General features: G+C 33.1%; 1 protein-coding gene across 1 annotated transcript; it reads left to right on the top strand.

Annotated features, from left to right (window-relative positions):
• The first annotated feature begins 9,066 nt into the window (after positions 1–9,066).
• On the top strand, positions 9,067–12,187 carry LOC139488382 (uncharacterized). The gene has a single exon (XM_071273932.1). The coding sequence runs from the start codon at positions 9,128–9,130 to the stop codon at positions 10,736–10,738; it is 1,611 nt and encodes a 536-aa protein (XP_071130033.1). The 5' UTR covers positions 9,067–9,127; the 3' UTR covers positions 10,739–12,187.
• The last annotated feature ends 2,478 nt before the right edge of the window (positions 12,188–14,665 follow it).

Here is a 14,665-nt window from a genome sequence, read left to right as displayed (position 1 = left end):
ATAAGTTTGTACTTACAAACAGTATTGTTATATTCTACACCGTAAGCTTCATCTTGGTAACCAACGTTGCTGTCTGGACTTATTATACGGTTACCGGATATTACATCACGAGGGAATATTACTCCGAGCCAAATATAAGTGACTGTAATTGTAATTCAACATTAATCTCTAAAGTGTATTGGAGATCGAGAGTAATTGTTGATCCGATGATAATGGAGTATGCACTCCTTGCCAGTATATTCGTGTTAGGAATGTGGCCACTGAACTTACAGAAGGAGCAGTGTGACGGACAAAATACTGAAAGGAATATTGAAGAACTTAATGACAGATCGGAGATTTGCAATATCAATGTTTGTGATCAAATAACCGAGACTTCTCCGCTCATTCAAAGCAAAAGCGAGAAAACCAAATATTGCTTTAAGGTAAAAGGCGTACTCGTCAGCCTATTGACACGGTTGAAAATGCAGTTCAATGTTTTCGTTGGAATTTTAGTAGTTGTTCCAACAGCATTGCTAGATATTCTAGATATTTTCGTTTCGAAAGGCACATACACGTTTCCCTTGATTATAAGTTTCTGTTTCTGTAACTCGTTAATGATAGGACTTATTTTTAGATGTTTCTTTTTACTATATAGAGATTGTTGTACTTCTACATCAAATAATTTTAGAACTGTTAGCCATTGTTTACTTATATTGTCTTTGTTTGGATTTACATTTTTCATGACTTTATCTCTGTTTGCTAATATTTTTCGAGATGATGACGTTTCTCCAAGTTTTAGAGGTTTCGCGATATATCACGAAATAAGCATTATTATTGCATCATACCTGCATACTATATTTATACTACAGATGTCATACTGTAGGTCATATACACAATCGGGACCACACACATGTCTGCAATTACACAATATATGTTTGACCCTTGCTGTAATGCATCTTGGGTATTGGGCAAAAAATTCCTTCATTTCAGCATCTTTCAGGTGGCATAAGGGTTTTGAATCTCAATATTTTGGAAATAAAACCTATGATATCTTATTCCACGTCTTTTTTCCTTTTGGAATTTTCTTCCATTTCAAATGTTTTATATTATTCTATAGCATCTTTAAGAGATTTGCGCCATACCAAACACACCGGTTGAATATGTTGTTGTTTATTGATGAGCTATTTACAATAAAGTGACTGTATCAATATTCATTACCAGTATTTATCTTTTTTCAGTATGTTAACACTCCCCTCTGGGTGCGGATTTTTCCCGTTGTGTTCAAGACCCATTCGTGGTCTAGGGCTGCTTTCTGTACTTTGGACTGGTTGTTGTCTCTTTGACTCATTCCCCATTCCATTCTCAATTTTACTCGAATTAATCAGTATGGAGAATTAAAAAACATGGGTAAATAAAAAAAAAAAAGAAATTCTAACAGAATTAAGATTTTACAATTACCCAATTTTGACCATGAAGAACACCTCATGGCTTTGTATGTCATGAGGTTGTGGATTCGAAGCGAAGAAAACGAAAACGATCATGAAGGAAATAAATAATGATCATAAAATCAGGTTTCTATCAATTACCAATCTTCCCTGGTGAATAGAAGACGTCCCTAGTGCTATTTTTCTGAAATACTTTGCCCTAGTTTGTATCGTCACAGTTATTGATATTTGTAGGCAATTATCTACATTATAGTCATATTTATGGACCCGATTCCGTAGCTTTTTTTTTTATAAACATGAGCAACAGTAAATTCAAAGTATGAGAACTACCGTCAGCTTCCTTTTAAGTAATTCTAATTGACAGTTTTTACTAATTGTAATGTGCCGCATTGGGTTGGAGATTTCGTATCCCATGGGATCAAGATAGACTATTTCTTTAAATAACTTACTACTGCCTGTAAAGTATGTCTTAACATTACAAAACATTACAAAGAAGGTGTTTTGGTCCAGTACACACACGAATAGATGCGTCGCCCTTGAAGGAGAATTCTATCATCATAATGTAAAGTAAATGAGCGAAGTTTATATTATACTGAAGACTAATGATTTAAATAAATTAACCATATGCAGTTTAAAATGATTTTATTTCATCCAAAAAGGACATTTGTTAAAAAAAACCCATCATCGATAGATAATCAACAGAATACAAATATTGAAGAATCTTACCTTTGATATAGGACTGTTCATATGATATGGTAGAAGAATTTAACTGATTCATTCTCAATAGTAACACTATACATTTGAGAACAGAAATGGGGAATGGGTCAAAGAAACAACAACCCGACAAAAGAGGAGAAAGGTCTGCAATGGGTCTTTCACACAACAAGAAAGACCCGCAACGAAGGCGGGCTTCAGTTGGCCTCTTAACAACTATGTGTATCAGTTCAGTGAAAATTGACGTCACGCTAAACTCCGAAACATTTAAATAAACCAAAAAAAAAAAAAAAAAAAAAAAAAAATACAACACGAACATAGGCCAGGGCTCCTGACTTGGAACAGGCACAAAAATGCGGCGGGGTTAAAAGGTTTTGTGATAGCTCAACCGTACCCTATAGTCATACCAATAGCCAACGTATATTAAACAAACAAACAGTTATACGCACAGTTAAACTCAGTTTAAAAGAAGTCAGAACAGGTAACCGAAGAAGCTAAGCAAAATTGAATAATATATACATTCACAAAGGACTTGTAGCAGTAACTGGCATGTCAACTCCGGACCCCATATTCATTCGATTGAAAGATTATGTCTTCATCATATGAAAATCAAGTACAAGCCCTCCCGTTAGATCATTAGTTTTCTATGTTGTGTCATGTGTACTATTGTTTGTCTGTTTGTCTTTTTAATTTTTAGCCATGACGTTGTCAGTTTATTTTCGATTTATGAGGTTGACTGTCCATCTGGTATCTTTCGTCCCTCTTTTAGTATCATACCATCATAGAATATATGAGAAGAACATAAACCGTATTATGCCAACAATTGGTTTTTGAATAATTGTGTTTGTTTCCGACGCAAAGAAACAATGCGATAATCAATATTTATTCTAATATATGCCATTTTTAATGACCTGACAGCAGTATCGTAACTATATTCCTTCTGAATAAGTCTGTTTTAAGGTTTGCTTATCTTTTGAAATGAATGACGACATTTTTATGCTTTATATTTATAGAATATTACCATTAAAGATTGGAGGTAAAACACCTAAACGTATTAGATGTTTGTATGTTTATCGATATTTACGAATGCTGTCCTTGTACCGATGATAACATTTAGTAAATGTGTTGAATCGAAAACGTTTTGACAAATAAACACCATAAGTTGGTGACAAGAAAATATTCACCATTTAAAAAGGATAATTCATATAAGAAAATGAAAAATTATTTCTTTTATTGTAAATTTTGATATTAAGCTTCCCATAAAATATACAAATATTAAGATCCAAGAAAGTGTTCTTTGCTAGTATATATACGTATTAGCTTTATCTAAAGTTCCAAACATATAAAATACAATATACTCACTCATTCTAATTAGTCATAGGGCATTTAACGTCAACAGGCTGAAATTACTAAAATCTTTAAAATAAAGTATGTATTTTATCCTCAAAAAGCAACTTCTTTACAGCAGTTTGCACTCAGACGACATATATTTAACTCAATAGTACTTTATTTTGATACTTTGTATAATGTATGTTAAAAGTTCTTGAAGATTTTTCAAAATTTCTACAGGTTCCTATATCTTTTCATATTATGTTAAGAGATTACATTTCTATTTTTAAACGTTATGACACACACAAATTCAAATATCATTTTTCGAGTAAAATAATATCCTCAAATACATAATATAACAATAAAACATTGAATCTTACTTGGAAGTCCTACAATGTTCAACAGAGAAAAGATACTGTAACCAAAATTTTGCACAGCACGCACCGACACAATTGTGCTATTCTGCAATACAAATAATTGTGAGGACCAGCAGATTTTGTAAGGACTAAAAAGTGAAAAAAATCAAGAACTCTAATTGACGGAATATAATGTAGGCATTAAGAAAGTGTCTGTGTTTTGGTGTAATGTTGATGTTTGGTTATGCGTGTCCGAAATACAAATATGTGCGAGGATATATAGATCTTATAATGCAATATGTGAAACGTTTCTAGAAATAAATATTAGGATGTGTGATGTGTATTCGTTTTATATATTTAAAGATCATTTCGCTAATACTAAATTTCTTGCTATGTACTAAGATTTTATTCTGACTGTAGAAAAGATGAAATTAAAAATGGTTACTTTTAATATTTGGTTTTAAACCTTCTCATATATTAAGAACAATAAATTTATTCATGGTTATTAAGTACATGTGCATGTATCTATTAAATTCTTCAGGGGTTTAAAAAGGATAATGTCATTGATACGATTACGATGTAAAAAAAGAGAATATTTCAAATAAAATTACATCAACATCAATCTAATATCACAGGCGTTTGAGTCACGCCCTTTTTTGTATTGATTTGTTTTTATTACTCTATCTCAGATTGAGAACCATGAGCCCTAAAAATGATACATGCCTCTGACAAAATAAAAAGTGCATGCCCCTGCCAACGCCCCCTTTTAAAAATAAGAAACCAAACAAAACACACAACGATAATTATATTAACGAAAGGAATATCAACAGCTTTTCTATCACCTAATCAGATTAAATGTTCATTAAAAACTCAGCGGCAGGTAACAATATTCACGGAATGAATCTTGTTTTTTATAAGTTACTTTGAAAACTTTTAGTTAAAGTACGATCATGATTTCAACAAATCAGTCGGGGTCCCATGATGTGTAAGCCTAACACTCTAGGGTACCAAGTATGGTATAACGTTGGTATGGATTCAACATATTGCATGCCTTCCTTGGCATTAAGATTAACAAAATTGCTACAAAGAAGAAAAGAATCCAACTTTTAATGACATTTTACGTTGGCATTTTCGGCGCCGGAAATTGACAACGTTTATCTATATACTGACACAACTTCGGTTGAGGTCGATTCCGGCAATTCTGCTTAAAAAATCATATCCAGTAAAATTTATTGATGTATTAACATATATTTGATATGTTTAAACTATTTTTAGTGGATAATTTTTTCGAGAGATGAATTACTATCGTGTTCTTCAGAAACAAGGTAAAGGGAGGAACAGGGCCCCCATAGTGGGGACATACAAAGTAAAGATGACCATTCTCCATTTCTACTCGATAGAAGTGCCTAATTTTTTCAAAACACATACATTTTGTACCAAAGATTAGCATATGAAAGTTTTAAAAAAATTGAGTCGGAGATTTTTTAGAAACACCTCATAATTTTAGCATATCAATAGACGTAATGGAAAAATAGCCAAAAATGGCGCCTTCTTCAATTTCGAAAAAAATCTATAATTTTACAATTCAGTGACACAAACTGCTATATTTAAAGTGGTTTTATACCTAATGATTCATGATTCACCTTTTCATGATATTTGAATAAATATTTACTTTAAAAACAGAAACTCTTCCAATTTTCAAATCTACCGACCATGCAAGGAAAAACCGATAAAAGATTGAGACCCCTACTTTAAAATGGGAACAAATTTTTGCCCTGGCTTGGACACCTCTGTTCTTTACGAATTTCGATGCCAAAAACTCGCGAGAATAGGTTGTAAAATTTTTTAGCAAATCGAAGGATAGGTATTTTTTTGTTCCCATTTTTGATATAGCCATTTAATCCTATAGTGCAGAAAATCAAAATCCGAAATTCTATGTTCAGATGTTAAAAAATAAGATTTCCTTATGTTTCAATGATCAAAAATGAAAATAATATGTAAACTCATATATTTTTCTCATGTAGATATGCTTAAAATCGACAGTATTTATCGTCCGCACTTTGCCGCAAACGAATTTAAAAAAAAAATACAAAAGCGCGCTATTTTTCAGTTGACGTCGGCCGACGCAAAATAGTCCAATTTTCGGCGTAGGACTACTGAGCGCCGCCGAATCACATTTTGACCGAAAAGGCACATCCGGTTGTCCTACTGTCTATTGTATCACGATTACTGTAGTTTAAACGAAGCTGCTTTTCTTTTAGATGTAAGAAGGTGACAAAACGGATAAACTACAAAGAGCACTTTAAATAAGGTGAAATAATAGAAAAATATAAATTTTGATATACTTAAATGGGAAAATTGAAATCAAAGGATGTACGTCATACCCCGATGGCCTGTATCCGATATTTGGAACAACAAACATTGTGTGCGTAGATGATATATATTAATCCCGTGTTCTTACGTTTCAAACTTGCATTATAAATCCTTTATTAACTTCCTTATCTAAAAACGTTTCAGAAATAATTGATGCAAGCTATATTTTACAGTAGTTTTACTTCAACACAGTATCATAGCCTTTTTAGCATTTGCAAGTCTTGGTTGTGAACGATCCTTTTCATTTACACCTTTTGTTTGCAAGTGAAAAGCTAGCCTAGCTAGCCAGGGGCATAGCTAGGTATTCGGTCAACTGGAGGCACCAATCGGCAGGGGGTCTTGGGCCGCTCAAGGCCCCCACCAGGTTCAGGGCAGGGCGGAAAACAGTTTTCAGCGTTTTAGCTGCAAAATTTCATGTACAAAAATATTAAATTTACTGGTTATTAAATCATGATAATTATAATATACATGATGAAAAGGTAGAAAAATTATGAAAAATGTACCATAACAACTGACGGGTGAATTAAATAACGCAGTACAATCCGTAATATAAAAAAAAATATATTTACAATATGCATCGCCCAGCGAAGATCAGCGTATTCCTTTAATTAAGCAGAACACACTGTTTGGTATTATCATATCTATTCCGTTCTAATTGATATATACGTTGAACTTAAATAATAGTAAACATTGACGATCCTTCATTAAAAAAATAGGCACGTAAACACTGATACTACATAATAGAACTATCCTTTTGGCTAGACATCAACCATCAATCTTTTGAATCTTAAACCTTCACACTAGCCACACAAACACATACAGACATAGTCGATGCCTAACACAATTCAAGAAATTTGTATTTCTTTATGTCCCCTACTGTACAATCCCTACCTGCTTAGGAATTTTGAATTATTGTGTCCATTACACGCAGATTTGAGAGTACTCAAAATTACTGGAAGCCAGTTGATTGATTGTTTTATTTTCAAATATTTATGCAAGTTTAGGACCGTTGAATTTTTATTTTACAATAAATACAACTTGGAGCTATGTCCTGAAGTAGGTGTCGTCCAGAACGAAGGTATCGAAATTTAAAAATGACATGCATTGGAAAATGAGGGATTATTGGATAGGAGCAGAAATTTTGCCTTTCAGTAGACCAACTACGAACTACTCAAAGAGTTGCATTCTCCCTACAACTAAGCATCGGATTTCATGTCCCCATTCTGACCAGACGTGACTGCGTATTTATACATCCTGCACAGCCAAACGGACGACCAACATTGGCAAGTCAGGTGAAGACAAAGTGGAAAGCTAGTTAAAAACTAACAACTAATTAAAAACCTCATGTGTCTAAGTTGAGGTTCATTCATGTTTTTGCTGATAGAAGTGAAATGATCTGAACCAAAGTTCTAGTTTATAGTTTCTACATCACGTAAAATCGTAAAAACATCCAATTCTATCCAATACTCCATTCAATAAGGACGAGAGACCAGTCTATACATGCCATTCGATAATTACAGAGTTTTGACAACTTCACCGACTTTCATCTTCAGATCACGTTGTTTATTATTTTTTTAATTAAAAAAAAATATTTGTGAACAAATTATGGGTAGGCACGTACCTAAAGTGCCTAACGGCAGCTACGCCCCTGCTAGCTGCGTACAGTGATACCGAGGTCTTGGGCCATTCCGATATGTCTACGGTGTTTTTAAGAAGCTTTAGATCTCAAATATCGTAACATGACTGCAATACATCATACTTACAAGATAACGTAAATAAACTATGTTACTTTCCAGTGAAATCTTGTGTAACAGATCATTAAGACATTTATGTTTTTAAGTCGAAATATTGCTATTCACTCATCGAAAATATTCATCGGTAATGACCATCGGAATAAAATGTGTTGATTATAGTTTTGACAAGTAAGTAAAATTAACTGTGTTTAACTTCTAATTTTTTTTTAGCTAATCGTTTATTATAATATAATAATAAAATTACCTATATGATAACGTCTGTTTAATGAACGGTCATACCATATGGAGAGTTTAGAAGTATTAAAAGTAAACTGTAACAGAGTGTTAATTACCCTGACCATACGGGTACGGTCGGACCATACGCGTATGATCGGACCATATGAGTATATACCCATGTGGTCATGACCATACGCGTATGGTCCAAATTCCCATATGGTCAGGAACATAAACAGCAGAGAACATGCAATTTTTTTTCAGAGGGAGGGGTTTTGAACGGCCAGCATGACGTTGACGTATCTAGGACAAATATGTAAATTGCGAATTGTAACACATGGGAATCATTGTACATGTTATTGTATTAGTAACAAGATGTGTATCATTTAAGAGTTTGAAAAAGTTTTAAGTTAATGAAATAAATTAAAAGCATGCAAATTTGATAAAATTCATTTTTCTGCAGTAGTCAATATACGCATGTGCCAACGCATTTATTTGGGTTTGTTTACAAAGCGAAATAAGCACGTCATATATAAGAATTATCTTTTAAAGATTATCGTGTTATTGGATGCGCTATATATATCCATGACAATGTTAATACCAAATCAAACGTACTCGAGAAATCGAAAAAAAAATCATAAATGTAACGACGAATATTTAAATTAACCTTTTTTTAAAATTTAAATTAAGAATATTATTTGTACAACAATAATGCACTTCCTTGAGAAAATTCAAAAAATTAAATCTAACTTCCTCAATATTTTTATCAACACGCATCACCGTTAAAAAGAAGAATAAAAGATTTGTTTAAACGAAGCTTTACATTTAAACCTTCACAGAACAGATACAATCGAATAAAGTTATTATTAAATAAGGAAACATTTGAATTTAATGGTATATAAAAAAGCCTACCAATGTTTAACGTCAAAGTTGAGCTTAAAAAATCAAACTGTTTTCGCTAACAATGTCCGATTTAAAAGGGATCTTATTGCTGTTTTCATCCGGTGTTCCATCAACTAACAGGTTCCATAGGAATGATGGTAGTATTTCCGGTCTTATTTTTCTGGTTGCTTTTATATCATTTTCATGTTGTGCCGTGTTCGTATCATCATATCGGGGGCGAAATATCACGGCTTCGATGACACCACCTGGTAATGCATACCTCATAGTCTTGTGTGCTTTGGCATTTTTATCTAGCATGGTGATCATTTATATAAATGCAAAAAGAATAACAAGAAATGGAAGTGACACCTTGTATAGACGGGACAACACAACCTGGTTAAAACTAAAATTTCTTTACCTTTTCGGAGCTGGTGGAATAGCATACCAAATAATAGCGTATATTTACAGAAGAGAGTGTTCTGCACCACACGCCCATCTTGATAATATTTTAGCAGTACACATAACATTGATTTTATTTTTTCTAACACAAACGGCTTTTATACGGATAATGTATAAGTATGTACTTAAAAACAGTATTATTATATTCTACACCGTGAGCTTCATCTTGGTAACCAACGTTGCTGTCTGGACTTATTATACTGTAACCGGATATTACATAACAAAGGACTACTACTCTGTGTCAAATGTAAGTGACTGTAATTATAATACAACACTAATCTCTAAAGTTTATTGGAGATCCAGAGTAATTGTTGATCCGATGATAATGGAGTATGCACTGCTTGCCAGTATATTCGTGTTTGAAATGTGGCCACTGAACTTGCAAAAGCATCAGTTTGACGAACAAAATACTAGAAGGTCAATCGAAGAACCTGAAGACAGATTAGAGATTTGCAATATCAATGTTTGTGATCAAATTACTGAGACGTCTCCGCTCATTCAAAACAAAAGCGAGGAAACCCAATGTTGTATTAAGGTAAAAGGCGTACTCGTCAGCATATTGACACGAATGAAAATGCATTGCAATGTTTTCGTTGGAATAATAGTAGTTTTCCCACCAGCTTTGCTAGATATTCTAGATATTTTTGTTTCGAAAGGAACATACACTTTTCCACTGTTAGTAAGTTTCTGTTTCTCTACTTCGGTTATGATAGGACTTATTCTAAGATGTTTCTTTTTACTGTATAGAGATTGCTGTCCTACTACATCAAATAATTTTAGAACTGTTAGCCATTGTTTACTTATATTGTCTTTGTTTGGATTTACATTTTTCATAACTTTATCTCTGTTTGCTAATATTTTTCGAGATGATGACGTTTCTCCAAGTTTTAGAGGTTTCGCGATATATCACGAAATAAGCATTATTATTGCATCATACCTGCATACTATATTTATATTACAGATGTCCTTTTGTAGGTCGTATACACGAGCGGGGTCACACGCCTTCCTGCGTTTACACAATATATGTTTAACCCTTGCTGTGATGCATCTTGGGTATTGGGCAAAAAATTCCTTCATTTCAGCATCCTTCAGGTGGCAGAAGGGTTTTGAATCTCAATATTTTGGACACAAAACCTATGATATCTTATTCCACGTCTTTTTTCCTTTTGGAGTTTTCTTTCATTTCAAATGTTTTATATTATTCTATGGAATCTTTAAGAGATTTGCTTTCTAGCCATACGAACCTTTTAATGTGTTTATGTGTGTTGTTGATGTTGATTAGCTACACTGTATTTACAATAAAGTAACTATATCAATATTCATTACCAGTTATTGTGTTCAAGCCCAGTTGTTGGCCTTGGACTTTTTTCTGCTCTTTGGTGGAGTTGTTGTATCTCTGACACATAACCCATTTCCTTTTCAATTTTAATCGAAAAAATGAGAATGGAAAATTTCAAAACCATGGGTCAATAGAAAATATTATTCTCAAACAGAATGAAAATTTCACAACAAACTCCTTGTCACCGTAAACAACGCTCATTCCTTTATATAATATTAGGTTGTGGTTTCGACGCGCGAAGTAAAAAAACAGAAGAGCATAACTCCTAATATGCGCCCAGGTTCCTATCAATTGTCAATCTTCCCCGGTGAATAGCAGACGTCCCTAGTGCTCCTTTTTCTCAAATACTTCGCCCTAGTTTGTATCGTCACAGTTATTGATCCTTGTAGGCAATAATCTTGATTAAAGGCATGTTCATAAACCGATTCCGTAGATTTATAGACTTGAGCAACAGTTAAATCAAAGTATAAGAACTATTGTCAGCTATCTTTTAAGCAATTCTGCCACATGGGTTTGGAGATTTTGTATCTCACGGGATTAAGATAGACTATTTCTTAAAAAAAAATATACGTTTGCCTGTTAGTCTGTGTTAGCCCGAACAACATTTCACAAAACATTACAAAGACATGATATCAAAGTATTTCATTTAAGATTAAGAGCAATATAGCGTATGGCATATAGTAGTACACACAAATGATGTTTCGGTCAAAATACCAAACGAAAAGATACACATCGACCTTGAAAGAGTAGTCTTTTATTACAATGCAAATTAAAGAACATGGGGGGACTTTATATTTTACTGGAGACTAATAATTTCAATGAATTAACCATACAGTTAAAAAGGGATTTTTCATCCAAAGGACATTCGTAAAAAAAATATCATAGATAAAAAATCAATAGAATAAACATTGAAAAATCAGCCCTTTGATATAGTACTGTTGATATGAAAGAATTTAATCTAGTCATACTCAATAACACTTTAAATTTGACAATGGATATGGAACATAAACCAGAGAGACAACAAATCAACCGAAGAGCAGAACACAGTCGAAGGCCAACAACAGGTCTTCAACACATCAAAAAAGGCCCGCACCCGACGGCGGGCTTCTGTTGGCCTCTAAAAATAATGTGTACTAGATCAATGAAAATGGACGTCAAACTAATTTCGGAACATATAAATGAAATTAGATAAGAAAAGAATACTAGACGAACAATGCGCAGAGGCTCATGACTTCGGACAGGCGCAAAAATGCGGCGTGTTTAAACAAGATCTAAACTCTCCCCTTATATCCTTAGCAAATGCAGAATAAACAAACAAACAGAAATTTAGTTGAAAGAAGTCCGAGTCCGATGTCAAAATAGGTAACAGAAGAAACTAATTGAAATTCAAAGGATACATAAATCCACAAAGGACTAGTATCAGATCCAAACTGATTGAAATATTATGTCTTCATCATATGAAAATCAAGGCTTTCGGGTCGATCCGGCCCAAGTCGATCCGTCCCACGTCGATCCGGGCCCACGTCGATCCGGTCCATATGTAAAGTCGATGCGGCCCCAATAAAAAATATTTTCATAAGGAATGAAAATAAAGATATATATTAATGTAATTCATAAATGTTTTTTATTATAATGTAAAAGGTATACGGTAAAAAACAAATTTCAGATGAGTATAAAACAAAATGAACAAACTAGGTTGATTAAGTTTTTATTACAAGTTTTCAAGAGTGTTGGGTATAATTATATTAAAACAATTCAGACATCAACATTAATCAGCAGTAATTAGCATTTTCTTTCAATTGACTGTGATGCTAACAAGTCTTTCATCTTGTGTAATAACAAATAGTTACATATACAACGGTACAAGCCGATCCCCAAGCTGATACATACAAACTTTGTTTTCTTTTAAGTTCTTAGAATTTCTCAAATTGAGAAATGTTGTTTGATTTGCCGAATCCTATCTAAAAAAGAGAAGACAGAATGCGTTTGTTTTTAATATCACAATGGCTTTTCCTTGTGTGGTATGTTAGATCTCGACAGCATGCACTTCAGTGTGAGGAATGTTCAAAGTGGCAACACCGTCTCTGTAATACCGTTAAGTTTCTAATTTCTCTTTTTGCTTTAATATAATCAAACTGTAATTTTGTATATAAGTTTTTTTTTAATAAAACAATGGTCTTGGGTTCATTTGTGTTAATTCTATAGGTTATACCAGACCAGTCCTTCAATATTTCACTGGCTATTAAAGAAGTAGAAGAAATATCATCAGACAATTGTTGAATAAACAAACCAATTATAGACTAATGATTTGATTAATCAAGTCATTATGATGAGTTAAATTTTATAGGTTTCAGTGGACTGTAAATATTTATTTAGATATTCTGTGTATGAACTAACAAAAAATAAAATCGCCATGACATTCAAAGTTAAAGTTATCACGGAAAATAACTTCATCTTTAAAAATATGTTGAACCTGCAATTACACTCATTTTCGTATCGATTAAAAATAGTTCTTTAACTGGTACTCCAATACTTCACTTACCTGTTGTCATCCATCATCGGACACTTTTCGCAAATTCCATTTAAACTGTTAAAATGTGTCACAAATTCCTCCAAAATCAATATAGTTATTTCATATTTTATTATGGGGCCAGATCGTCGTGGGCCGGATCGACTTGGGCCGGATCGACTTTGGGCCGGATTGATTTGGGGCCGGATCGGTTTGGGGCCGGATCGGTTTGGGACCGGAACGACCGGATACCGATTTTATCAAAATCAAGTACAATCCATCACGTTTGGGGTTTAGTTTCATGCCGTCATAAATTGTACGAGAAGAATGCCAACAACTAGTTTTGGAATAAATGTGTTTGTTTCCGATGCAAAGACCCTCAATCATTATTAAATCTAAAATATGCCATATTTAAATACCTGACAACAGTTTCGTAATTATATCCCGTCTGAATACGTCTGTTTAAGATTGGATGTGAAATACCTAAACGTATGATGTCTGTATGTTGATTTATAACTACAAAATCTGTTCTTGTACCGATGATAAAAATTGGGATACTAGTATAAAAACCAAGGTGTAATAACTTTTCATTATACGTCGTTAAAACACCAGCGTATCGAAGAAGTTGAGACATATACATATAAACACCATAAGATGGTGACATGGAAGGTCACTTTCTACAAAACGCAAAAAAAAAAACAACAATAGGAAATAAAAAATCACCTCTTTTCTCATAAGTTTTGGTATTTTAATAAAAGCTTCCCGTTCAAGATATAGATATCAAGATCCAGGAAAGGGAAGTGTTGATTGTTAGGATCAGCTTTATTCAAAACCAGTTCAGAAGGATAAATATCTTTAATTTAAATACTGAAATCGTTATTACTGAAAGCAAACATACATGTATCATCCAAATATCTAAAAGTGTTATTAAATATTATATTTGTATAAGATGTTAATTCGAATATGAATACTTTTCTGGAAAAGTTTATCTTGACAAACTATTGACTTTTAATATTGTTGCCTCAATTGTAATAGGTTCAACTGTGACTTTGAATTTAGAAATGGGCATACAATAGCAATTAAGGCTCTAAACATGTTTTTTGCTTTTTTTGCTGTTTATAGAGTGAGTTTGTGTCGTCGATGGATATAACGTATGCCTTGTTTTCATTGTTTACGTGATCCTTTTTCATTAGGTATACTAATTTTGTAAAAGCTTGCTTGTTTTGGAAGTGTATTTGTAGAATACTATATACTGCCCTCTGGACGTCTCCGTGTGTAACTGTGTTATAAGGCTGTTATTTTAATAAGATGTA

Source organism: Mytilus edulis, chromosome 9, assembly GCF_963676685.1.
Source record: "Mytilus edulis chromosome 9, xbMytEdul2.2, whole genome shotgun sequence".
Classification (NCBI taxonomy): Eukaryota; Metazoa; Mollusca; class Bivalvia; order Mytilida; family Mytilidae; genus Mytilus; species Mytilus edulis.
Note: the sequence above shows the minus strand (reverse complement) of the source record. Positions and strands in the feature narration are given on the sequence as shown.

Excerpts from the sequence above, each read along its gene's own strand:
- LOC139488382 (XM_071273932.1), top strand. The coding sequence starts at position 9,128 with ATGTCCGATTTAAAAGGGATCTTATTGCTGTTTTCATCCGGTGTTCCA.